Source organism: Bradysia coprophila, unplaced genomic scaffold (assembly GCF_014529535.1).
Source record: "Bradysia coprophila strain Holo2 unplaced genomic scaffold, BU_Bcop_v1 contig_732, whole genome shotgun sequence".
Taxonomy (NCBI): Eukaryota; Metazoa; Arthropoda; class Insecta; order Diptera; family Sciaridae; genus Bradysia; species Bradysia coprophila.
In genome coordinates, this window is record NW_023503972.1 from 5,060,503 (window position 1) to 5,088,066 (window position 27,564).

General features: G+C 36.8%; 4 protein-coding genes and 1 long non-coding RNA gene across 5 annotated transcripts; 1 reads left to right on the forward strand and 4 right to left on the reverse strand.

The window, feature by feature from the left end:
• Positions 1–427: 427 nt before the first annotated feature.
• On the reverse strand, positions 428–20,156 carry LOC119084306. The gene is made up of 3 exons (XR_005089042.1): positions 20,131–20,156; positions 8,548–8,561; positions 428–437 (listed from the first exon to the last, which is right to left on the reverse strand). It is a non-coding gene; the product is annotated as an uncharacterized LOC119084306 (long non-coding RNA).
• LOC119084303 lies at positions 6,125–14,955 on the reverse strand. The gene is made up of 5 exons (XM_037194222.1): positions 14,947–14,955; positions 14,803–14,807; positions 7,896–7,900; positions 6,382–7,544; positions 6,125–6,301 (listed from the first exon to the last, which is right to left on the reverse strand). The coding sequence occupies exons 4-5, from the start codon at positions 7,470–7,472 to the stop codon at positions 6,292–6,294; spliced, it is 1,101 nt and encodes a 366-aa protein (XP_037050117.1). The 5' UTR covers positions 7,473–7,544; positions 7,896–7,900; positions 14,803–14,807; positions 14,947–14,955; the 3' UTR covers positions 6,125–6,291.
• On the reverse strand, positions 10,629–12,854 carry LOC119084305 (dihydropteridine reductase). Its single transcript, XM_037194225.1, has 6 exons — positions 12,688–12,854; positions 12,422–12,609; positions 11,528–11,714; positions 11,407–11,456; positions 11,049–11,332; positions 10,629–10,988 (listed from the first exon to the last, which is right to left on the reverse strand). Exons 2-6 carry the CDS (start codon positions 12,503–12,505, stop codon positions 10,886–10,888), a joined length of 708 nt encoding a protein of 235 aa, XP_037050120.1. The 5' UTR covers positions 12,506–12,609; positions 12,688–12,854; the 3' UTR covers positions 10,629–10,885.
• On the forward strand, positions 16,651–19,570 carry LOC119084304 (succinate--CoA ligase [ADP/GDP-forming] subunit alpha, mitochondrial). The gene is made up of 8 exons (XM_037194223.1): positions 16,651–16,804; positions 16,872–16,921; positions 17,355–17,572; positions 17,630–17,714; positions 17,771–17,916; positions 17,988–18,092; positions 18,670–18,849; positions 18,944–19,570. The coding sequence occupies exons 2-8, from the start codon at positions 16,885–16,887 to the stop codon at positions 19,157–19,159; spliced, it is 987 nt and encodes a 328-aa protein (XP_037050118.1). The 5' UTR covers positions 16,651–16,804; positions 16,872–16,884; the 3' UTR covers positions 19,160–19,570.
• Positions 20,157–23,248: 3,092 nt separating the features above from the next.
• LOC119084308 (synaptic vesicle glycoprotein 2B-like) lies at positions 23,249–26,812 on the reverse strand. The gene is made up of 12 exons (XM_037194228.1): positions 26,465–26,812; positions 25,563–25,616; positions 25,354–25,495; positions 25,162–25,290; positions 24,979–25,059; positions 24,657–24,921; positions 24,296–24,600; positions 24,083–24,228; positions 23,849–24,005; positions 23,749–23,789; positions 23,599–23,685; positions 23,249–23,531 (listed from the first exon to the last, which is right to left on the reverse strand). The coding sequence occupies exons 1-12, from the start codon at positions 26,547–26,549 to the stop codon at positions 23,467–23,469; spliced, it is 1,557 nt and encodes a 518-aa protein (XP_037050123.1). The 5' UTR covers positions 26,550–26,812; the 3' UTR covers positions 23,249–23,466.
• Positions 26,813–27,564: the final 752 nt, after the last annotated feature.

A 27,564-nucleotide genomic window follows, 5' to 3' on the forward strand; every position in this document is an offset into this window, starting at 1 on the left:
ACATTGCATATATCACCAGGCCTGCTCTGACTATATCACTCATTCATATGGCAGAGATGGTGATATGACGGTTGGGACGCCGTTTCGACGGATAGAGGTAACATCTGGCCGTTTTCCGTAGAACGAATTAAATGTCTTTCAAAAACGTACTTACCAGCATCGGACGCATGTTCAGCAGACTATTTTACGTGTAATACCTATGGTCCCTAGCAGTCAACAACATTTTTATTTCTCGATGCTTGTGTACCTAAGTGTGAAGGTTTTGTCATTCAGTGCATATCGTTCTCAAAACAAGTTTCTGTGCATTTTCTTTGTCTCAAACTTTCGTGCTGCTAAGCATCTGATTAATCAGTTACATTACCTCTCCACGCAAGTGTATTGCTATACATAAAAATTTTAAAATTTTATTAGAGGGATTGTAAAAAATTGAGTACACGCTCGTTTTTGAGAGCTATGGCTTAATTTTCGTACGATCTGTAAATATCACCCAATTGCCCTACAACATCTGATCATCAACTTGATAGCTGATCATTTTTTTATTTGACTATTAAGTAGGTAGGTAGATGATGCAATCGTCGAAAAAACAAAAAGAATTCATTACATTTGGGTCCATGGAGAATGGAAACGACGAATTTTGTTAACACGAATTTTATTGCACGTTTGATACCATAGAGGTGAGCTACCTAGTTTGATACACGAAACGGTGAAATTTTTTTTGAATCGGACACACCATTTTTGTTTCCGGACATTTACGGTGCTATCGATAGGGAATTTCATGGTGATCATTTCGTAGAAGAAGTTTTTTTTTTAAACGACCTCTCCAGCTCGGGGCGACTCTAAGAAAATTTGAAAATTTCAGAATCATGACTTTTTCAGAAAATTTTACCGCGCAATGAAACGACCCGCTCGGTTTTGATCTAATGGTAGTTTGTAGAGAATTGACAGACGATTCTGATAAAAGTAACGTCGGGTCGAAAGGTTGTAGCTGTGAGTCAGGGTGAGGCATCAAAGTCCAATTTTATGGTTTTGTCAATGAGTACCCTAACCGATTTTTCATTTTATTGGCTTAAAATGAAGGCTAGCACATCCCATTTAACATATCAAAAAATTGGGAGGGGGTTTTTCAATTTTTTCAACAAATGTTAAAAAACTTTCTAATGGGTGCCTACATTCCTGAGATTTTTTAATGGAAATGTATGGAAAGTTCGACTAAAAATGAAATTAATTGCTATATATTGGTTGTCTCTGGTCTACCGAACAATTATATGCTCTAACAAGAAATTTAACATTTTTACTTTGTGAATGTGGACAACTTTCACTGATTTTTTCACCATCGGGAAGCTTTCTGGTCATGTCTAGCTCATCCACTGCTGGGTATAGCTTCAGTTGCTACTATATCTCATAGCCTGAGAAAATACCTTTCCAAAAATACCATACTTGCCCTATTCGCTATCTGGCTTGTATTCTTTACGATGTCAAATATGTGGGTAAGTCGACCTACTCGAAAGATTTTTGAGGCAGTTTTTTAATTCCAATTTTAACCGAAATAAAGTTACAAATTATGTCAAATAAGGTAATTATTATGGACTCATTTAATGAAGTTTACACGCAAGGTCATATATTCTGATATTTCTTGACAAAGTTCAGGTCTATAGACATTGAGTACTTCTGGTCACCAAATGACTACTGGTAGTGTTAAGAAATATCAGAATATATCACCTTGCGTGTAAATTTCATTAAATGAGTCCATAATTTAATTACCTTATTTGACATAATTTGTAACTTTATTTCGGTTAAAATTGGAATTAAAAAACTGTCTCAAAAATCTTTCGAGTAGGTCGACTTACCCACATATTTGACATCGTAAAGAATACAAGCCAGATAGCGAATAGGGCAAGTATGGTATTTTTGGAAGGTGCGGTCTCAGGCTATGAGATATAGAAGCAACTGAAGCTATACCCAGCAGTGGATGAGCTAGACATGACCAGAAAGCTTCCCGATGGTGAAAAAATCAGTGAAAGTTGTCCACATTCACAAAGTAAAAATGTTAAATTTCTTTTTAGTGCATATAATTGTTCGGTAGACCAGAGATAACCAGTATATAGCAATTCATTTCATTTTTAGTCGAAATTTCCATACATTTCCATTAAAAAATCTCAGGAATGTAGGCACCCATTAGAAAGTTTTTTAACATTTGTTGAGCCAATAAAATGAAAAATCGGTTAGGGTGCTCATTGACAAAACCATAAAATTGGACTTTGATGCCTCACCCTGACTCACAGCTACAACCTTTCGACCCGACGTTAGTTTTATTAGAATCGTCTGTCAATTCTCTACAAACTACCATTAGATCAAAACCGAGCGGGTCGTTTCATTGCGCGGTAAAATTTTCTGAAAAAGTCATGATTCTGAAATTTTCAAATTTTCTTAGAGTCGCCCCGAGCTGGAGAGGTCGTTTAAAAAAAAAACTTCTTCTACGAAATGATCACCATGAAATTCCCTATCGATAGCACCGTAAACGTCCGGAAACAAAAATGGTGTGTCCGATTCAAAAAAAATTTCACCAAACAGAATAACTAAGATCGAAATTAGAACAAGTCCGTGGTTCCAAATTTTTATTTTGATGAGTGGTGACGTTATATTCTGACCCTAAGTGTACTATACTTTACTTGTTTCTGGTCGGTAAATGGAAAATCAAAACAAAATTCACTTTTCGAACAGATGCTGGTAATAGGATGCTGTGTTACAATGTTGATTTTTTCAGCACTAGACCCACGTCACTCCGCTCGTATGGAAAATTGGGTCGTGTGCTGACAAAATCTCATTAAAATACGTGTAACACATCATGCTTTGTGCCAACCGAGAATTGAAATAGACAAATGCACAAAAAATCATAATTTTCATTGTCATGCTTCATACGTGAGCCGAGAGTCGAAATGTCAATTTTGAGGGGCGAACGTTTACTAAAATTGATATTTCTTCCCTTTCGGCTCTGAAGCATTAAAAACTAAATACGTCGCGCCAAAATGAAATGTCCTTGTGATGTAAATCCCAACAAAAATCTCTTCGAGAAAAGTGTGACGCAGTCTTTGAAGTACAATTTCTAAAATGAATGATATCGCTAGAGTTGACGCTTTCAGCTTCGTTACGCAAAAATTAAATTTTACACCCAATTTTAGTTCAAACAAGCTGGCTTAGTTTTTCTCATCATCTGCCAAATAATTTTTACCAAAAAAAAATTTGACTGGAAACGACCAAAATTTTACCAAAAAAATCTGCGTCGCAAAGTGGCAAATGTTCAGGAACAGACCAGCAAGAAAGTTTATCTGCCACATGCGACGCAGATTTTTTTGGTAAAATTTTGGTTGTTTCCAGTCAATTTTTTTTTTGGTAAAGATTATTTGGCAGATGATGAGAAAAACTAAGCCAGCTTGTTTGAACTAAAATTGGGTGTAAAATTTAATTTTTGCGTAACGAAGCTGAAAGCGTCAACTCTAGCGATATCATTCATTTTAGAAATTGTACTTCAAAGACTGCGTCACACTTTTCTCGAAGAGATTTTTGTTCGGATATCAGACGTTTTAGAAGTTTTAGAACACTGCTTTTTATAACAGTTTATAACAGAAATTCAGAAATTTGGCAAAATTTGAAAATTTGGCAAAATTTGAAAATTTGGCGAAATTCGAAAATTTGACGAAAATCGAAAATTTGACGAAAATCAAAAATTTGACGAAAATTGAAAATTTGACGAAAATCGAAAATTTGACGAAATTTGAAAGTTTGACGAAATTCGAAAATTTGACGAAAATTGAAAATTTGACGAAAATCGAAAATTTGACGAAAATCGAAAATTTGACAAAATTCGAAAATTTGACGAAATTTGAAAATTTGACGAAATTTGAAAATTTGACGAAATTCGATAATTTGCCGAAAATCGAAAATTTGACGAAATTCGAAAATTGGACGAAATTCGAAAATTTGACGAAGAAAGTAATTCTCCATCTGCCACCATTCAAGAAATATCTCCAAAACCCCAATTGACCCTCCCATTTACAACTTCCGACATTTTTCACATAGCCCTTCTGTTCTACTCGTAAAACTCTGAGACTTTGCCGAAGAAAGTAACTCTCTATCTGCCACCATTCAAGAAATACCTCTAAAAACATAATTGACCCACCCATTTCCAACTTTCGACATTTTTCACATATGCCAATGTGTTCTACTCGTAAAACTCTGAGACTTTGCCGAAGAAAGTAAATCTCTATCTCTCATAAGCCAAAAAATATTAGTCCTTTCATCCTACGCTCGAGTAGCTCAAAATTTGGTCACTCTGACCACTCTAGCTCAACCAAATCTGCACCAATTTTTCTAATTATTTTTTTGTTAGATTTGTGTGGCGAATACCTTTCATTTGATGGGTCACACGCCCCTGCAGGTTTCAATACAGCTGAGCTACAGCTGAAAACGCGTTCCCGACCCTCGAAAACCACACTCAGAAACCACTTCGAGGCCAATAAAACAAAATTCTGGTTTTTCCTGGGGTAGTGGCTTATCACATTTTCATTTTTATGCCCACCCCGAGGTTCCTGCAAAATTTCATGGAGATTGGCTGACTAGTTTCCGAGATCGACCGTCGATAGATAGATAGATAGATAGATAGATAGATAGATAGATAGATAGATAGATAGATAGATAGATAGATAGATAGATAGATAGATAGATAGATAGACAGAAACAAAAATACGAGTGAACCACAAAACAGAAAATGTGTCGATTTTCAAAATGCCGTGCAGGTATTTTCAATATAGCTTCGCTTCAAGCCTTATTCATTTCGATATTTCCAGACGAAGTATTTCTAACAATTTCTAACCTCGCTTACAATAGTTATTTACGCGATACAAAGCCGAACGAGTCGATCGTTCGATGTTCATCATAATACGTAAGCTCCGCCTTCGTTTTCATTTAAAATCAAATTTCTCTCTTTGGCGAATAACGTAAATAACCACAGGAAATGCCACTATTCAGTAAAACATTGCTCACATCCCTAGACCTGTTTACAAGTTCTGCTGAGAGAGAACTAAAAAAGTGTGGTTTCCGATAACTTTTGGCGCGTGATATTCAGTGTTTTCATGGTGAGTCGAGTGTAAAAATCAATTAGATGAGATTTTAGGATATTTTGGATATATTTGCCATTTATATCGCTTTTTTGCAAATATTTTTCTTCGCTGATATTATGTTTACTCAAATTTCTTAGAACTCACCTTTCCAATGAGATGCAGAAAATCCGTGAAATTTCTTAATTTTTTTAAAGTTTTTTTTTCACTTATTTTATAAATTTTACGCAATTTCAGAGGTCTCGATGAAATGTGGGCATTTGATTAAACTGGACTGTCTTTAGATGAAATTTGAAGAAATTTTCTATAAATTTTACCACGTTTTTTAGCGCACCGAATCTATGATACAGACCCCTCATATACACCGAAATCAATCACTATGTACATTGACAAATGTGACTCAACCAATTAATATTGAAATGGGAAATGTGTACTCAAAATGGTTTAATTTTCTACTGTATCCTAGACCTAGACTCGTCGAGACATTTCCATTGAGCTTTCGGACGTCGAAATCGATAAAAACTCATTTACTTTCCGAAGAACACTAGGTCAATTTTTGGAAAGTTCCTATTCAATTTCCTTAGATTTTTAGATTTAAAATTTCCCTTGCCACCTTACCCTTGATGTTACACCAAATTTCATCTTATTTCATAGTACTCGATTAGAGCTACGAAATATGATGAAATTTGACATAGATAGGTTGTGTGATTTTGTTTAAACTATCCATTTTCCTCACGAATTATCCGCAAAATGGTTGTTGTCTGATAAGCAATTTTCGTGGTTCATTCCAGCAGCTCCCAGTTTGGCAATGTTAAAAGAAGAGCTAAGTTCAGGTTCTGGGCGATCTTCAACCTGAATTGAAACAGGTCATCCCGAGCCTTAGCTTGTACAGACCGAGTTACTCACTGTCGACAGGCTGTACTAAAATGCGGGCACAATTTATTGACCTGGAAAATTTGTTTTCGTTTTGTTGGGAACAGACAGAAACGCTGTAAAATCTTAGTGTTTGCGTTGGGTAAAATTGTTTATTTCAATCTGAATACCAATCTGATTTGTTCTACTATGAACGTATTCACGAATTACGAATTTCGTTATAAAAATCAACAAATTCGGGAATTAATTGTCTGCAATTCCTAGAAGAGTCTTTAAATTTGGCTTGAGTGCCAATCCATACCAGTCAATTCACGCTGAAAATCGAAATTAAAATAAATTATTACAACGGGGCAGAGGATGTGGTCGTCAAGTTCATAACTTCGATGGAACTTACGTTGATAGAAATACGCGGCGTAAATTGCTTAAAGTGACCGAACCATTGCATGTTGGACAAGAATTTCTACTGAGAGCGGCTGTTTTGATACAATCCGCGCAAAATAAATGACCGCACGGTGGACACGACACATCTTGATCACCAAATGTTTCCAAACAAATTGCACAGCCAATCAGTTGGGGATTCGGTGCTTGGTACATAGCCGCGGATTCCGATTCGTCAGCTTTGCTCATTTTGATGTCGACTTGTAACATAACTGAATTGTTCGTAATAAAACCGTTTTGCGGTTTGAACAGCTCGACCCACGATACTTGCTTTTCGTTAAGTATCGAGCAGACGAAATCATTGTACTGAAAGTTCTTTGCATCACAAGTCTTGGCAAATCGATTTCTCATTTTCGAATCAATCAGTGTCGACGTCATTTTTATGTAGTACGTTGTATCGTCATCGGAAGATCCAGGGTCCAAACCAACACCTAGATACGATTCATGATCTTTGAAAACCGTGAGGAACCAAGTGGTACCTTGTAAAAGGATGTCTGGAGTTTGGACGGCCATCAAATTGTTTATGTTGGTAACTTTCAATAGAAATGTGGCTGAACCGCTGTTCTCGCAACATTGTTTCGAACTTTCGATTGTTATTTTGCTTCCGTTCAATTGATTTACACCTGTAGTGTGAACCTTGATTTCTAAACAAATTTTGCCGTCTTTCACATAGTTGTTCGCAGCATCGAATAAATCATCCCAATCGACAAAGTTAGAGTAGACATAACTTTTATTGTTAATACTATGAACGCTCGGAAGCGAGTAATCCTCATCTTCATTTTGATTGTCGTCGAAACTTAACAATTTATAGGAAAAATATGCGGCGTATTCCCATGCCAATACATCAACACTTTGAACGCATATCAAATGAATGTCGAGGGATGGGTCGTCACCATCTTCATCATCTCTTTTCTGAACTTTAATGATCCAGGGAATCTCTCCAACTAAGAATTCTGGTGAATTGCATTCGTTGAGTTTGATGATGTTTGGTACTGTCATGTGAAATTTGATTTGATGATTTACTGAACTGATGGCTGCTTCATTCATGGTGAACGTTTCGTAATGATTATTTTCCGCATAAATGTAGAGTGACTCAAAAATGGCTTTAGAGCCGAAAAACTATTGCAGAGTGTTCCAATACTATTCTAAGATCTCTCAATCGATATTGTCCTCCGAATTGCAGTCTAAACGCAATTAGAAAACCCTGAGATTAGTTTCGCGCGAATTCAAATGTCAAACATTTTGACAGTAGTTACTACCCGTAGACCCAAGGTTCTGAAAGAATAGGTTAAGACACTTACGAAGGCGGGCGAAACACAAATCTTGACGATTCAGACATGTATATTGTTTGAAAAGTCAACTTAAAAACAAACTTTTTTTTTGTTAAGTTGAAATCGTCGTATAAAATTTTCCAAACCAAGGAAAATTTTGATCACACCGCCTTCGTAATCAACTCGAAAGTGGCTTAACCTGTTCTTTCAGAACCTTGGTACGACCAAAGTTGCAAAGTAAACTCAAGGCTGTATACTTTGGGGAGGTTAAGGTAAACATAATGAGGAGGTAATGTCATTCAGACACGCGGTGTAGCACATAAGTTCGATGCCACTGACATCTTTTTCTAAATAGTTGACTATTATTTACTTGTGTTTTCGTAATTTTTTTTTGCTATCTCACAACAGATGGCTCGAGTTTCTATTCCATTTTTTGTTTTTAACGAGGGGAGGAGATGGCGTTTATATCGAACTTTCGTGCCACCGCACATCTGATTTGTTTATATATGGCATTTTCAAGGTAAATATATAGGCGGAGGTAATGCCATTCAGACGCGCGGCCTAGCACAATAGTTCGTTGCTACTGACATCTTTTTTTAAAATAGTTGAATAAGATTTACTTGTGTTTCACAAAATGTTGTGCCTATCACAAAACAGATGGCCTAGGTTTCTTAGCAATTTTGTTATTTTAATGACAGGGATAGATGGCGTTTATAGCAAACTTTCGTGACACTGCACATCTGATTCGGTTGCATATGGCATTACCTCCTCACTATATTTACCTTGGGCATTACCTCCTCACTATAATTACCTTGGGGGAGGTCACGCAGATGCAGATACGCGGGTTATACCAAAGTAAATACATCTAGTGAGGAGGTAATGCCATATATAACCGAATCAGATGTGCGGTGGCACGAAAGTTCGATACAAACGCCATCTCATCCCATCTGTTGTGAGATAGCGAAAATATTTTTATCTGTCTAGAAGGATAATCTCGAGCTTATCCCTCTAGGGAGTTTTTGTTTATCTCGATATATCTGTTCTCGACAGATAAAATACGATATGCACCTATTGCCAGACTGTTATTTTGACGTGTAGGCATTATGGCCCACGCCTTCGGCTAGGGCAATAATGTCCTACACGTCAAAATTTTGGCAACAGGTGCATAATATATATTATCTGTCTAGAACGATAATCTCGAGCTTATCCCTCTAGGGAGTTTTTGTTTATCTCGATATATCTGTTCTCGACAGATAAAATATGATATGCCCCTATTGCCAAACTGTTATTTTGACGTGTAGGCATTATGGCCCACGCCTTCGGCTAGGGCAATAATGTCCTACACGTCAAAATACCAATTTTGGCAACAGGTGCATAATATATATTGTGAAATATGTCATTTCTCAACCATTTTCCCGAGTAAGCGATGCGAATGTGGAATGAACTAGCAATGTCGAACGGTGGCTTTTATCTCTTTCACTCAGGTAAAAAGGGTAAAGGCACAATGAATATTATCTCACTCTTTGGTATACAAAACGAAGCATAATTTGCGTTTAATAACGTCACAACTAGTAACAAAAAACAACGACTTGTCGCCAATTGTTGCATTACTTACTAGTTCTTGTTTCGAAGTGTTCGAAGTGTTCGAAGTACACTCAATGAATTATTTGCACCGTAACGAACGTTGATGTGGTAAAATATGGTACATAATCCATATAATGAAAGAGTCATTGATATATGCATAAGTATGCACTTGTTTGAATGTTTGCTATGTATGCGATGTATGCAATGTTTGTGGAACGAGCGAAGACGTCACCGGATAGACGAGGATATTTACTCGTGCAATCTTGCCTCACTTACTTGACAAAGTATCTAACATACTACAAACTAGATAATCCATGGATAGATCCATAATACCTACCGCTAAGCCTGATTTGGGCAAAGTTGGTCGGACGGCCGTTTGGAAAAACCATTTTTTGCTCAAAAAACCCTTTTCGCCAGGGCATATTATGTAGAATTAAATTGCGAAAATTCGTGGGGACCGTATACGCACGTCATTTTGAAAACCGACAGATTTTCTGTTTCTGTGTTTTACTTTACTTGAGTTTGTGATTTCTCCTTATAAAAATACATGCAAAATTAACAAAAAACTAAAACAGAAAATGTGTCGGTTTTCAAATTTCCGTGAGTGTACCACTTAAATATCAATTTTTCGCCTACACATTCTTAATAGTACATTTCGTACCTAGGACTAAAAGTCTTTTTTAGCGTGTGAGAGGTTTCCAGACAGAGCCGAAGGCGAGAAAAATTAATTTTTAACCGTGAAGCCATGATGGTACATTTTTGGCCAAATGAGGAACTTTTTTCTTTTTTCTTTTTTTCATAACTCGAATATTGGCAACTGATAGAAATTATTAACATAGTTCACCATTCTAATATTTGATTTATCAACTACCAAATAGTCGAATAGACAAGCAGGCAGAATACTTTCATCAGTCGGTGAGCAGCTCTCAAATAGTAAACATCTCTGCCGAAAATTACGTTTGTATTCAACTACCAAATACCAAGTTTTCGAATTGCAATACCAACTATCAGCTATCAACTATCAGATAACAAATAATTATTATTTGCCTGGTGTTGATTTGCTCATAGTGACATTGCATTATCAAATAATATGTTCCAAAATTTTTATAAAGTTGGAACACCCGACAGACAGACAGACAAAGTGTCCACAATAGGGTATTTTTTCCTATGGAAAAAAGACCTAAAAATGTAGATCATGCTGCCTTCTACATTTTCTCCATTTAGCCAAAAATTAGCGAATTTAATTTTTCATAATAGGCCCTGCCTTTTGCTCAAAAAACTCTTTTTGTTCAATCAGCATTCTACAATGAAACTTAGATTCAGAAATATAAGTTAAAGAAACACGTCGTTCAACACCAAAAAGCATTCTATATTTTTGATTGCAATGCCTTGACTCAATTTTAACAAAAAAGATAAAAAAAAATTGTTCCATTTATGCGAGAGTGCATTTTGTATTGTCAACGATTTTCGTGCAATTGCGACTTTATTGTCTGTTCTCGGGTGCGTATGCCATTTTTCGTAGTTTTATTTTCGGATATGGAATGTCGATGGAATTTTCAAATATAAAGAAATTAATGCGTTCGATTAGATGTAATGGGATGGATATTATTCAGCAGCTACCATATTTGTAACGGAATCCTTTGTGACCACTTGCAGAAGACTTCCATTGCCCGGACGAGATTCACCATTGGTCCATTTGATGAACGAACTGAAAATTTTTCAATTAGGTCAAAGAGACTAATTTCATCGAAAATGTTTTTCCAATTACTCTGCAATGAACTCTAGTGGCGTCCAAGACGAGAAATCACCATTAGGCATCCACTTCCGATTCATTGGTGTATCTAATGTGATAGGAAGTATAGCGACGACCAATGAATTTTCTGGTAGACCGGAATCTTTGCCAGCCAATGATTTTGTTAGTTGATGAACAGCCGCTTTAGCCATGCCGTATCCCATCATCCCTGGAGTGCCTTTCAGTGCTGGATTTGCTCCCGTTAATGCCAGAAGACCACCAGGTTTCAAGTAATTTGCTCCGATCGCTGCCGAGATCGTCTGTGGATAGAATTTATAAATTACTCTGTGTTGATGGAGCTGGGTCTGTTAACACAACAAGAAAGAAAAGTTACCGAAGTCCAAACACTCTGCTTCCACATTAGGTCAGCATTTTTAGCCAAATCTGTAAATAAATCGGAAGACAATTCCACATTACTTCCACAGTTCCGTGTACAATTGCAGCTTCAGTTTTACCCTTTTTAGCATTTCCGCCTGCCCAGCCTCCAGCAACACAAATAACGGCATCCAATTTCTCACCATTCAGGGCCGATTCTACTTTTGCCAGCACAGTTGTTTCTTGTTCCACCCAATTAGCATCTCGATTGACGATGATATTGGCATCGGCGGTGTCATTTTCGGCCATGTCAATGCTGCCGACCCACTGAAACAATGGAAGTTGGAGAAAATTGTGAAGTACTGCGAGTGCTTACATTTTGATAAACATTTTCTTGTTGGCCGCAGATGGGGACTCCGCGGCTCATACGTTTACTCATGTAATATTTGGATCGCTATTAGATAGTTCTTAGGGTCGGGATGGGTAGAAAAAGGAACATTGGCCTCGTGGAACTAAGGCACACTGTGAAGAAGCGCCAATTTAGGAATTTGAAAAAAATACGAAAGGCCCGATCGCCTAGTATACATTCATAGGGTTAAGCACCAGAGTCTGGTAACCAGACATAAAATTAAAGGAGAGAGTTGCTCGATACGATGCTTCATCTTAGCCTGATATTCAGTACGATACTACGGATACTACCGAATCGTATGGGTCTTCGTTGTCCTATGTTTTTCTCTCGAATGTTAAAATTGTTAGTCGACTAAGAAAACCGTCCTACAATTATTACTGTTGCTCTGTTCGTTTAATTTCATGATTAACGAGATCAAGGTCACAAGCAACTGAAATTTTTTGATAATTTTTTTGCCATTACCCAAACCCATGTAGGCATTACTGTTTCATTCTAACATGTTCTTTCAACCGGTTTTTTGATGATGAAATAGATCGAATTCGAATTTCAATTGAACTTATGCAATGAATTGAATTGCATGGAAATCTAATTACGTTTTAAACGCAGAAAGTTTCATGAAACTTACCCAGTTGAGAGCCTTGAATTGTGTCACACAAGCAGCTCCCAGAGCTCCTTTTCCTCCGTACACAAATACTCGTTTCATAGCCATAACTGAAATTCCTTCGTGTAAATTAAATTTAACAATCAAATCTGTTCAGCTTCACCGGCCACCGTTCAATAACACAGAAACTGAATGGTGTTTATCGCAAAATTCTTCGCGTGTAACAAAAAGAATCGATTTGTCGTGAGAATTTTAATCTAAAATTAGAAAATCACAGCAATTTTGCTTACGTCTTCGCACACTCTGAGACCGTATTCAACTAATGGACTAAAAGAAATCCGATTCATTCACTTGTTGGACTTTTACTTTTTATTTCAATGGAGTGAGTGTAAATATAGTATTAACAATGTATGCTCTGTATGCTCTGCTCCACTCTCATTTATTTATGGTTTTTTGAGTGGTTTGAGCTCTCGGTATTTTATTCTTCTTACAAATGTCGATGCAGTCAAAAACAAATTTCCCGAATCATATCGCCAGACTTTGCACCAAAGAAAAACTTGTGAAAATGTAAGATTTTAATTTGCGGATTGAGTCCGAGCGGGAGGAAAGTGTGTTACATTCTTTTCCACTCAGTTCTCATTACTTAACCACAATACACTTTCATCGAATACTGTGTTTAGGTTAAGTGCCATGTCACGCCGTAAGTCACAAAGCTCTAAAGTTTGTCGAGTAATCTTTGTGCAGGTTGTTCCGATCAAGGTTCTGAAAGAACAGGTTAAGACACTTACGAAGGCGGGTGAAACACAAATCTTGACAATTCAGACATGTATATTGTTTGAAAAGTCAACTTGAAAACAAATTTTTTTTTTGGTAAGTTGAAATCGTCATATAAAAGTTTCCAAATCTAGTTGGCGCTACAGGAAAATTTTGATCACACCGACTTCGCGATCAACTCGAAAGTGTCTTAACCAGGCGTCCCACTAAATTTTGCCTTGTCCGAAATTCGGACATTTCGGACAATTCATAAAAATTTCGGACATTTTCTGCAAAAATTTCGGACATTTTTTTTCTAATTTTCACAAAAGTTACGCATTAGAAAAAGTCTGTAAGTCATTTAAGTCCATTCCACCAACAAATTCTAAGGCTTTATATGAGATGAGAGAGATGAGATTTTTTTTAAAGTATACTTTGACATGACCTGTAGCTGTACAGATCATAAACCTGAATAGTGGGCTTGAAACATTCACGAAAAGATAGTGTTAAAGATGTAGGTTAACTAATGCATGTCGTCGCGGAAGAATAATATCTGAACTGTTTCTGAGGTAAGGGTTTGTAATAGGTCCCATATAAAGAATTGCACATAACATCCGTAGCCCGGATGGCCTTTTGATGCCGACTTCTATAATTGTAGTTTATGCTGCGCCCTTTCATTTTTGATAACATGATGAAATAACCATCCCGGCATCCCTCGAAAAAAACTCAAAGAAAAATTGACTTTTTCCATACAAAAAATTTGAAGATGTAAAAAACGATATAATTTTTAAAAATACATGCTGCTATTTTGTTAAAAATATAGTTTACAGTTAAAAATAAGAAGAGTGATGTCTTTTAGTAATACTTTTGATGTAAAAAAAAATCAATTTCGGCCGAAAAAATGTACTCTCGTCTAACAAACGAAAATCTAGATTTGGTATTTTAGTATAAAAATTCAGAAAACAGAAATCCAGATCTTCATTTGAAAAACGAAATTCTTGTGAATTCAATAACAAACCTCAACTCCCGAATCAGAAACATGTCGTATTTCAACCTTGCGAGACTGTATGTTTAAATTAAACCAGGTTGAATACGGGTCAGGCTTCTTTCCGTTCCTCAATTTTTGGACAAATGCTGAGAAATACATTTTCCTCGCATAGAATAATTTCCTCAAATATGTGGTTTTTAGTCAATACACTTCCTTCGTCGACCTACATCATTTGAATGTATTTCATCGAAGGATGGAAGAAATAATGATCACAAGCAAGGTTAAAATTTCGATGCGCCACAGGCGAATCTCGTAATTAGTTTCCATTAAACCTGTTGGAATTTTTGTCTACTTTTCCTACTATTACTTCGATCATATTCTCCCTTCTATTCGAAATTTTTTAATGTCGACTATACTGAAAAAATGCTTAAAAAAGATATTGGAGTCAGCCAAGATGTGACGCAGGAAACTCTTAACGTGGCTGTCTTTTAGAGCTACAGCTATTTTCTAACATATTCATTCGCTGCTCTCACTCGTTATATTATTATCTTAATATTGATTTATTGATTTTCACTCGAAGGAAGAATTGTAACATTATGCCCGAGGACCATAATCAGAAAAACAGGAATTTTTTTTTTGAGGAAATGCTTTTTTGAATGAAAACCAGGTCTAGAAAATTAGCTGAGTTAGTTTTTGAAAATCGATTTAGATTTACTCAAGTTAAAAAAATATTACACATTTAACGTTTCATATTTAACGTCATATTTCCACATAATTTTCAATTATAGTGATCGCGGTACCTATACACATTTTCCGGTATTTTCTGCCATAAAGACCCATATGACTTACAGTCATAATTTAATTCAAAAATTTAGGGACAAAGTATTGATATACTGAAAGTTCAATTAAAAATCCTGTAAAGCACGCCGCAGGCAATTTTTTTTGAAAATGAGACTTTTATAAGTTTATATATTTAATTCTGGTCAGGTCTTGAAGAATATTTAGGACATTTCGGACAATTTCGGACAATTTCGGACAAATGTGTAAAATTTCGGACATTTCGGACATTTCGGACAAGTGGGACGCCTGGTCTTAACCTGTTCTTTCAGAACATTGGCTCCGAACGCCATTTTATTGGATACGCGGGAACATACCCAATGTATATAAACATACTGAAGGTAACGCAAACCCTTAGGGAATAGCAAGAAATATGGACCCCAAGTTTCAGATGAATATAAGATTTGTTATGTTGTAACCGTGACGTTTAACATAATAATGTTGCTGGAACTGTGTTGTTTTAGTTATTTGTGTATCTGTTTTGGACGATTGTTTTTAAGCAATTTGGCGAGTTGTATCCCGAACGAAGTGATCACTTTAATTACTTCTGATGATTTTATTGAAGGATGACTAAATCCGTGGAGAATCTCCAGTATTGAAATAAAGTTCTTATCGGAGTTACGACTTGTTCGTAGAACTGTTTTTATATTCAGAATGAAAAACATTTTATATTACAAACTTCAGTTAGGTTACTTGATCCTATGATCGACTACTATAATTTAGAACTGATGCCAAAACAGTAACTCTTAGTCTTTTGACTCCAACAGGTTTTACATATTTAGAGGGATTCTTTTGAAAATCCAAATATTAAAATCGGACCCATTTCGTCTGGGATGGATATATACATGGTTTGAAAGGTCTTTGCCAGTAGACTTCAAAACAGTCCCCAGACAGGCTTGAGCTTCTACTGGTTGCTGGTGGAAGATCTCCGAAGGTGGAAAAAGGGTGTTTTTAACCTCATTTGGCTCCAGAACTGCAAATGAGGTATCAATGGATTTCGGAAATTTTTGTTGTTCATTTTTTCTAACATACAATGGATATTCTCAAACCTACTCTCTCCTGCATTGCTCACATTTAGCAGCCAAAAAATTAGGTTGAAAAACACCCTTCCACCTTCGGAGATCTTCCACCAGCAACCAGTAGCAGCTCACGGCTGTCTGAGGCCTGTTTTGAGGTCCATTGGTAAAGACTAAATGGGTCCGATTTTGATAGGTGGATTTTCAAAGGTATCCTTTTCAGAAAATTCATCATGTCATCATGGCGACGATAATCATCAGTGGAGGTGAATTTTTTCTTGAAAATTTGCCATATTTTTGTCAAGTGTAGTGTGCTACTGGCGTATCTGCCTGCATCTGCTTGACCTCCCCAAATTTTAAAGACCTCGATGAAAGTTCAAAGTTCCGGTTTACAGTTATTTGAAACAAACATATGCAGGCAAAAGTGCATAAAATCAACCATCCCAAACAGATACAGTTACAACTTTACATGAAATCACGAGACAAATGCCAAAATTCCTTCATTTTCGACGCTAAGGCTTGTAAACATGCTTCGTTCAGGGTCCTTTCATAGGCTGAATATTAATATAAAGGTATAAAATTCAAAATCGCATCCAGTGAATTACCGCTAATAATTTTAAAAAAATTGTCGAATTGAATCCACTCTCTCGAATGTCAAACACCCGTCAAAATTAAATCATTCCGCACGCACTCAACTTCACACACTTGTGTAATCAAAAAAAAAAGTTATTCTCTCACTTGAGTCGGCGCTTATTCGGTTCCGCTGCTGATTGATCAAATTTTGTATATTTTCTGTTTAATCTTAAAGCAAAAGTAATTTAACTTCATCCATCTGGTAACTAGCCCATTCAAACATTTAACCGAATTTCGTTTCCATTAGACCCACGGCAGCAATGGCAGCAACAGCACGACTATTTGCACAAGTCAAAGGTAATGTGAATGCGAAATTATGTAATTTTTTTTTATTTGGTGCTTTCGTCAAACGAAATTTGGAGCAGAATTTGACTTTGACTTTTAATTGAAGTTCCCCAAAAATATCGTGAATTGTGTTCGACTTTCGCTGCTATAAATGATGAATTGTTGAATTGTTATGTGTTGTTGTGTGCGATTACGATTCTTTTTTCGGCTCAAATTGAATCGAATCTTTTTTATCTCGGTCACGGATCGACTGTATATTTGATTTAGAATTGGTGTGGTGATATTTGGTGTGACTCATTGCAGTTTCTTGGACGAATTTGTGTGATTTTTGTTGTTGTGATTTAGAAACAAAATTTATTTCTATTTTACTGTCGTTCTGATCTACCAAATCACATGCTTGTGATCGAACTGGTGACCTACTAATTGAAAATCAATCGATTCACAGATGGGCTCAAACTGTCCTGCGTTCGATTTAACTCATACGAAGCGACGAGAAAAAATCTAAAATTGAACGGCAACACCAAGGTCATTGTGCAAGGTTTCACCGGCAAACAGGGAACGTTCCACAGCAAACAGGCCTTGGATTATGGCACGAAAATCGTTGGCGGTGTATCGCCGAACAAAGCTGGCACGCAACATTTAAATTTGCCCGTCTTCAAATCGGTACGTTGTGCTGTTCGCGTTTGAATCGATTCGTTGACCAACGGTTTATATTCACAGGTTTCAGACGCCAAAAAAGCTACAAATGCTGATGCTACAGTTATCTATGTGCCTCCACCCGGAGCTGCTGCTGCAATTATGGAAGGTTTCTATTTTTGACTTTCTGCAAATTTCCAAATTTTTCAATTCGGTTCTCTCCAGCCATCGAAGCTGAGATGGGTTTAATTGTTTGTATTACTGAGGGCATTCCTCAGCACGACATGGTCCGTGTCAAACATGCACTGACTAGACAGAGCAAGAGTCGATTGATCGGCCCCAATTGTCCCGGAATTATTGCGCCCGAACAAGTAAGAGGACACATCGATTTTCGTTCGATTGCCGTTCGAACCGTTGCGTCAATTGTTTTTTCTGTTTCAAGTGTAAAATTGGCATCATGCCGGCAGCTGTCCACAAACGAGGATTGGTCGGTGTTGTGTCGAGATCGGGAACGTTGACGTACGAAGCCGTAAATCAGACAACGGAGGTATGTTATAATGTTTAGCTGCGGTTTGTGCGTTCGAAATGAAGATTTGATGGGAGTGAGTGTTGGCTGGAATAGTCGCGGATCGGGGAAAATTATTCCCGAGATAGGAGCAAATTTTGACTGCGACTACCAGAGGAATATCAGTCCGCTGTAAGGTTACGGTTTGAAATCTAGTCTAAGTCGAAGAGTGTTTGTTGCGGCAGTCCATGTTTCGTGGAGACGGAGAAGCTAAATTAGTGTTGAAAAGCCATGGCGGTCACGGTTACATCAAAAATGAATTTTGAAAGTGAAATTTTCGTTGAATGGTCTTGGACATGGACAGTCTTGCCTCTTGAGTCAATTGAATATTTTATTGAGTTCAGTTTTGATGAAAGTTGGCTGAGATATACGCTAAGCCTACACTCACTTCGACGTCATTAGCCGGAACAAACACTTCGTTTTAGGTTGTGTAACAATATGTCAAAGGCTTTCTAGCCAAGACCTCTAATCGACTGATGTTCTGCCTAATGCTTTATACGAGCAAACAATCGAAGATTACTGGTCACGTTCACAGCCAATTCTTTAAATTTTTTTATAGGTTGGACTCGGTCAAACTCTGTGCGTTGGCATCGGCGGCGATCCGTTCAACGGAACCGATTTCATTGACTGTCTGGAAGTGTTCCTGAGAGATCCCGACACAAAGGGAATCATTTTGATTGGTGAAATTGGTGGCCAAGCCGAAGAAAAAGCTGCCGATTATTTGATGCAATACAATCAAGTACGACCACAAAGTCGGAACGAGTGGAACGACTTTCTATTTTCGAAAATTCATTTCTGAATCCGGTAGACTGATTCGAATCGTCTATTTTCAGGGTATTAAAGCGAAACCGGTCGTTTCGTTCATTGCTGGTTTGACGGCACCACCGGGTCGTCGTATGGGTCACGCTGGTGCTATTATATCGGGAGGCAAAGGCGGTGCTCAAGATAAGATCAATGCGCTGGAAAAGTCGGGAGTCATTGTCACGCGATCGCCGGCACAAATGGGACGGGAATTGTTAAAGGAAATGAAACGGTTAGAGCTTGTTTAATCATTGAAACTACTCCACTACGCGGTGTTTTTGTAAAAAACAACGACAAAACCAACAACAACAACATCATCAATTCTATCGAACGGTGTGTGCATGTTAAAATTGAATACACAACGCCATCGTAACGTAAATTTTTAAAATTAAACTTAACGTTCAACACAACCGTCGTCTTAATTCATACATTTTCACTCAGACTTAATCGTTGACGTAACTATCAGCTGCACTAAATACCAATATTTATTACACCTTAAAACTACGAACAGTGAGAGAGAGAGAGAAAGGAGAGAAGAAATTAGATATTTTTTGTACATTTTTTTCGTTTCATTTTTTCGTGTCGTGAATACTATAATATCAACTGAGCCAGGCAGTACTCAACTCAATTGTGTAAAACTATAAATTAAATTATTTAAATGAAATTGAGGCAATACCAACCACAGCCACAAAAAAGAGAGACATGTTTTGCTTCCGGCGTTGAGAATTTATTCGTGTATATCTTCAGGCGCAAGATTTTTAAGTTATGCCTTCGAAATACATGGAATTTAAAGTGTTCGCCAGAGTTTTATTTTGGACTTTGTGTGAACTGAATGGATATGAATGAATGACGGAACTAATTGCTTTTTGGACAAGGTCATGTGGAGGTGTTTACTATCGCATAATGTTTACATTTCGATGTAAGCACCTTCATCCGGCCCTTTAAACTTTTATGAACAAAAAGTCCGAAGACCAGTTAATTTTAACATACTTTGCGGGATCTGACATTGCATTTTCCAGTGTTAACGAATACAGTGTTTAAGGAGAGCGAAAACCAGTTAAATTTAACTGGTCTCGGTGTCAGCTGTCAAATATTCATCAATGAAAAAAGAAATTGAGAGTTGAGCCCAGTTCAAATTTGTATGTGATTTCTCTCATTTTGACGTGTGACCCCGAGACCAGTGTAAACAAAGTGGTCAAAAATCGCTATCCTTAAACACTGTATAGAGATTTCGGCTCAGTTAAATTGGCCTAGAGTGCAATGTCAAAATGAGACAAGATACCAAATTCGAATTTCAAAAATTCGAACTCTAATTTTAATTTTTTTTATTCACAAATTTTTGACATTGCCCTCGAGGTCAGTTAAATTTAATCGATCTTCTCTCTCACTGTATATTATGTTGCAAGGCAAGTTATATTAAGTGGTCTGAATTATATTTCTGTCTCTCTAATCACAACAGTATATATGGCATTTATTCCAGTTACGAGCCCCCGCTTGGTTACGAGCACTCTATTGTCGTTCCTTTTGTTCGTTCAACATTTTTCGAACGACCAAAAGAAAAGACAATAGAGTGCTCGGAACTAAGCGGGGGCTCGTAACTGGAATAAATACCCTAGTCATTGTCATATCTAACTGCAGTAGAATAAAAACGGAAATGAATCTCCTTATGGACTGGTAGCTCTAACGATATATGGCGAATGACACTTCTAAATTACAACATTGACTGAAGAACATGATTATAGCTTTCTGGTCAGACTTGACCTGAAACCTAAAAGTTTGACCTGAGGATTTTTATGAAAAATTTTCAGACCATCTGTCAATCATTTCTACATGTTTCGCTTGTCCTAACTTTAATCAATTACTTCTCGTTGCAGATGGTGTGAATGTTGAATGGATCTGAATTTTGTATTGAATTTCAATGAATGAGAAGATGTGCAGTTCGTGTGAGTTTTCTAATTTTGTCCTCAAAATTGTATGTTACGCATAGACAAATTGTGAACTGTGAATGGACTATGGTAATACACGACATTTTGAATCGAATCCATTGAATTGTGTTATCGAGAAGAATTACTTCCTGACCTCTCGCTGATCTAATACTCCTATGCATGGCTACGGTAAGTAAACAAAAACAACTATGGAACAGGATCAGATGTAATGAATAGCTCCTGCGATTTATTTTTCAATGTTTCCATTCATTGCGACTTAGAATTTAAGGAAACAAGACATAAGGTAAAATTTAACTCACTTAAACAACCTAGGGCAGCATAAAACAAAAGACAAACGGCAGTCGTTTAACTGCTCGAAAAATCTACTTAAAATGATTTTGGTTTATCGTAGGAATGCAACTTTTCCTATTTTACCCTAAGGAAAAGTATACATATGCAATGCCTGGCTGCTGAGTGCTGACTACTGACACGTTATAATCTAGTGCTGTATCAGTAGAACTAATCATATTTATAAACCGAGAAGAATTATTGATTGATAATGCTCAAAGGGATTTAATCGTGGTCCACGTTTCGTGGAGACGGAGAAGCTAAATTGTTGTTAAAAAGCCATTGCTGTTACTCTTACATCAACAATGAACTCTGAAAGTGAAATTTTCGTTGGTCTTGATCAGGGACAGTCTTGAGTCAAATTTTCTATTTTGAATATTGAATTGCGACAGGTCGTTCAATTGAAAATTTTATTGTGACTCTCTGGCCAGAATATTTTATTCAAGCTCAAAAGTCTCATGGTTTTGAGAGTAGGACGCAATCAAAGTATATAAACAGTGAAGCTAATGCGAATCCGCAGTTACGTACCCATCCTTACTTTCAGGTGAATTTCGTTTCGTTGCACACATAATGAGTTCGTTTGCGTCTTAGAGTAATCATACCTAGAGTGGTATTTCGTACGGTAAATTATGTCCTCAACATCAGTTTGTATAAGATGAATATTTCGTACGATTTTACGTAGAATTTTACACCAACACATGTAGGCGATGACATTTTTGGTAGTTGTCAGTTTAGTATTTTGAAAATCCAGTATTGCGAATGTAAATTTTAGTTGTTATTTAATATTCGCGACAATTTATCTTTAATTTACTGTGAAAATATTGTGTAGACGCTTTTTTCGACTGTTGCTTATATTAAGAGAAGAAAAAACTTCTCAACTTTCAAGTGTTTTTTATGAATTGTGTCAAAATTGTGCTGATTCGAAAATATTTTTCACGGAAGCTTTTTCAAAATATTTTAATCCATTGAAATAAATCACTCTTCTCAGAGTACACTTCCATCTCTGAAAGGTTCCAACCTTATCCCTAAGGTAATCGTTCCAACATTTTATACATTTTTTAATTTAAAAGATTTGTGTAGCAAAAAATTTCGAAACCTTCGCGCTAATTTGCCCACCAATTTTCACACTATCAAATATTTCGTTTTTCATGTCGGGGACACAATTTTTACGTAATTTTGTTCGTATTTTCCAGTCTATATATAATTTGTCTAAGGTTTGTATTGCGTCAAGTTGCAGTAAGTAGTGAGGTGAATTACAACATTATAAAAATGAATTCACCTGAAAATCGGGATCCAAAATAACTCTGACCCGCTGAGGGTTTGCATCAGAGATGAACCGGTTATCCAAAAAACCGGAATTTTCAAACCGAACCGAAAACTCCGGTGTTCCGTAAAACAATATGAAATTAACCCAGGCTCGTCAAAATTGATTGATTTGAATATAAACTCACCGAAAGTAAGTAAACGGAGCAATGCGAATTGTACTGAAATCAGAAAATATATCTAAATGATTTCTCATACAAATTGTATACAATTGCTCCCTTTACTTATTTTCAGTGAGTTTATAATCAAATTAATCAATTTTGACGAGCCTGGGTTAATTTCTTATTGTTTTACAGGAAAACCGGAATATTCGGTTTGGTTTAAACGGAACCGAACTTTTTGGCTCGGATCAAACCGAACCGAAAATTCCGGTTTTTCGGATAACCGGCTCATCTCTGGTTTGTAGCTTCAGTGTTTCAATATACTTTGAGAGCTAATGACATTTATGAAAAATGTCGGGAAATTGTGAAAGTGTTTGATAGGGTTAGGTTGGTAGATTGTTTTTATGGATTTTCGGCCATTTTGACATTTCCTAGGATGTTAGGTCTTACTACCGGATGAAATGTTTAGACGGAATAGAGAGTTGGGTACTAGAAAGAGACAGCACCGAAAATGTGTGACGCAGAAAGTAATAGTTTAAACTATAAAAGACTGGATCACGTTTTCAAACAGGATGGTGTATGGGGCTTGAGACGAAATCGAAGAAGTGTAAGAAGGTATTCAGACGGTTTAGACGGGATGTTTTAAGCAAAAACCTTTATTATCGGTATAGCATAAAATTCTACAAATTCAATAATACTCAAATTAACTATTCACAGAGGGAAAGCATAACACCACCATCAGTGGAGCTTTCGACATAGACAAGACCTTTAACTTTAATACCACAATAGCCAGAGATTGTTGCTTATTTTTGTCGTCTTTGATTTTTAACTCTAAGATCAGCATGGTATGAGCAGGAGCTACGAGTTGTTTTCTATTATCGAATCAGTCTTTCGCATAACAATAAAGCAAATTATAGTTGCAACTGTAAAATAAAATTTAAAATTTAGCTCAGATCCTCGGACTGTGGCTTTTTTTGAGGTTCGGATCACCTAACAATAGCGACGCATTTATTGTAAAAATGGCACTGCATTCACCGTCAAGAAGTGCGCCCACGAAATTACTTCCAACAACAGCACCTTTTTGAAGAATTCCAATTTTTTTCAAAATTCTAATTTTTTTTTGAACGAATTGTCGCATACCTATCCGTCCGAACATCATCACCAAACATAGGGCCATACCCCTGAAAGAAAGTCAATACTTTTAGCTAAAGGAAAACGAAAATATTTTTTTTTCGCAAACTTGTAATGTGTTGGGAAGAGATCAACGGCCACAGCTGTAATGATACTGCCACAATATCCGCATGAGATCATGAATATTGTTAGAACGACATGGAAATAGAATATATCGGCCCAAATGATACAAAGAGTAGTCGTTGTGGAAACTAGTAGCCAAATTGCTGTAGAAAGTCGGGAACATCAAATATTTTATTTGGAATGGGAGAGGTCACAGGCATTAAAACCATCTTGAACGTACGAAATAGAAGGCTCTTCCCGCATCGCTTAACATTCAGCGCAACCAATCCATAAATACAGCAAAACGTTAATCCCATCACCAGAATGATTTGGTAGGTCGTCGAATCGTTCTCGAGTTGACAACTGAATTCAATGACTTCACTTGTTCTGTGAAAATTATATACGATTTAAGGTATATGTTCTGAACAAATGCAACCAGCGAATTGATACTCACACTGTGTCAATTATTTCATACTCTTGCTTGCTCCAAGTCATTGCAAGAGCTTCACACATTGTCAGCCGTGCATTCATATTCGGATAAGACAATGCCAAAATCTGTGGATACCACATGTAGAGTCCGTGACCCACAAAAAAAGATACGAACGCCAGGTAGCACAGCAGAATGATGTTGGTAAAATAGGGCGGTTTGAACAGCGGCCACGTTTGGTCCCACATCATTTTGACCGTTGCTCCCAGTTTACGAGTATCGGCCAAATTCGAACCAATCGATTCGAGCGAAATTTGGGTCACTGGAAATTTCTGCAACGACGGATTGCAAAGAAATAAATAGTGGAAATTCGAACATTCGGACTCACATCTTTTCCTCCATTGGCTTTGTATCCGATGACTAAAATATCCAACGCTTCCTCCGGCTTTCCCATTGCAAGCATAAATTTTGGACTCTCCGGTAGGAATAGAAAAAGGCAGTAAGCAAAGGCGTTTATCAAACTGCTTAACACCATGTACAAGCGCCACGGTCGATAAACGAAGCCTAGAATAGTATACTTCCAGTCCATGGTCATAATTAGCCAGCCCATAACCGGTTGGTATACAATCGACATTGGCATAAACATTGCAGCGCTGGAAGGAAGAATGCTATGTCGTTCAGTACACAATAGTCAAACCTATACAACTCACAATGTCACATATTTTGCACGATTTTTGTAGCAATGGAATTCTCCTAGGTACAAAAGTGCCGCTGCTTGAACGCCTGAAAGACTAAACATTTCTTTGTCTTTTAGATGTTAGAGTTAGAGAGAATTTTATTTCCATCTATAGCCCCCCTTTTTAAGAGAACCGATTGAATCAACTTTAACTTACAAGAATCCAACCAAGAATCGCATTATCAACAGCATCTTACTGGTTGTAACAAAACTGGAGGCTATAGAAAAAGTGAATCCCCAAAACAGTGCAAACCTCAACACCTTCAGGCGCCCCCATGTGTCAGACCTATGGTTATGATTTTTTGTTTAAACCAATAATCTTTCTATCACTCCTACCACTTCTTCATACATAAATCCCCAGAAATGAGAAGTTAGCACAACACCAATGAAGCCGACGGTATTGATTAGTCCTTGCTCGGTGGTTGTAATTTCGATATCACATTTTGCAGCCGGCAAAACGATAGCCATGTTGAGGCCTTCCATTATTACGCCTTATGTTAAGAAAACAAATTTGAATTAAATTTTATGTTCAATTCGGACACAGACCAATTGTGATACCAAGTAAAGAGCATCCGGTCGCAATCAGCAATATGAAATGGAATTTGCCATTGCCTGTTTATTGAAATAAAAAAGATTTTTTTTTATTTGATTGCCTTCTTGTCTCTAAATAATTTTTTTGTGCAAAGAGTCAGTCTTTGGTAGCATATTGGATCCGACTTAAATCATTCGAGATGAAAATTTAAAACAAAATTTAAGATACGAGATGGAAAACAGGCTCTGAGTCCATTATTGTTAAGTTAAGTTCGATAGTACTCGCCTTCGGCTCGACTATGCAGGCTATACACTTTTTAGAATAACAGAACCTTTTCGACTGCGTGCAATGTGTCATGACATCAGAGGTCGTAATGTTGAACTTACTTTATGTGAAAGTGGGCAAATAAATCTATTTTATATTCTAGCGAGCCAAAAACGTCACATTCTTTCACTGGATGGAGAGACAAAACAAATACAGTTTTTCCCACTTTTTCGTCTCAGTTGTGTCAACTTTTGTTACGAATTTGAATTTTTGGTGCGCCTGAGTATCACGGTACCGAAATCGATTGTCCCACCTGGGTCAAAAATACATCTTTTTGGTATTAGGGACATAATATCACATTATCTGCCTGTCATTACATCCCTGGTGACATTCTCACTTTTTTGGCTTGTTCCAATTTTTCGAATTGATTTGTGTGATTGAGCTATTTCTGAGGTCTATCGAAACACAGAGAAAATATTCCACGAATTTCTCAAGATTCATTTAGTCTTCAAGATTGCCTTCCATTCTCTTTTTAAAATATTTTTTTTTGTTTATCAGTATTTTTATAGTAGAGACGTTCGAGCCTCAAACTTCGAGGGATGTTAATGATAAATAAATGGTTCCGGCTAATTAAAAAGCTTTAGCCGACATGTACTAAACTTACCGATAAGTGTAACAGCTTCTTCAAATGTGTGTGAAGATTTGGATGGTCCATTTCCCGAAGACTCTTCATCGATGGTGTATACCATTTCACAACATTTACTATGGTCGAAAAATAAAAGTTTGGAAGCAGCAAACTCGTCACTGCATAAGATTTGAATTCAAAAGGTTTTACATCGCAGCCATAAATAGTTCCACAGTCTTATCTATACCTATCTTTACGACACGAAAATCAAGTGCGAGTCAATTTCACTGGACTAAAACTACGTCAAAAATCCGCAGGAATGTTCATCTTAATTTTTGTTTTTCGGAATTTTCAAATATTTATCAATTTTCGGTAAATATTTTGAGTTTTGTTGGTTTATTAAACTGTCTAAAGGAAACGACTGTATCGAGTTCCAGCACAAATTTTTCCAACAATATTGGTTAAACAACAGCACCTTTATGCTGAATTTGAATGAGACATACGGGCAATCATCGTTGCTCAACGAATTTCGGGACCATAAAACTGTTGCAGATAAGAAGCACAAGTTCATCTGATGTGATATATCAAACAGATAAAAAGAAAAACAAAATACCGTCGTCGGTCGCTTTTTATACGACGTAGGTATTTCTCTTAAAAATGTGTTGTTGCAATTGGTCTAGAAGATCAATGCGGTAATTCAGTAATTCAGGGAGAATCAAGCGGCCGTTCATCTAAAATTTGCAACAAGGCAAAGCATCTAGCAAAATAGTAAAATATTGCCGATGTCAATAGAGTAGTTCTTACTATGATCGCTGTCAGTTACCGGTCAATTACACTAAAGAAAGTCGAACTATCTGAGTCGGGAAAGATATGATGAAAAATCACAATTCATATGATCAAGTGACTTGCGCAATAGCACAACAGGCCCACTAGAGGCTAATCCCCTTCCCATCCAATTCAATCCAATCCAAGTCGAATGCCAATTACCCTATTTTATGTACTTTGCGACAATTTGGTTTACATACCTCTTTGATCAATTATAGGAGACCATCTAGGTGATCAAAAGCGTTCCAGTTTCTTTTCGCTCTCACAAAAATCGTTACTCTTTTGAATGCTTTACACTTGAAGCCCTAGATTTT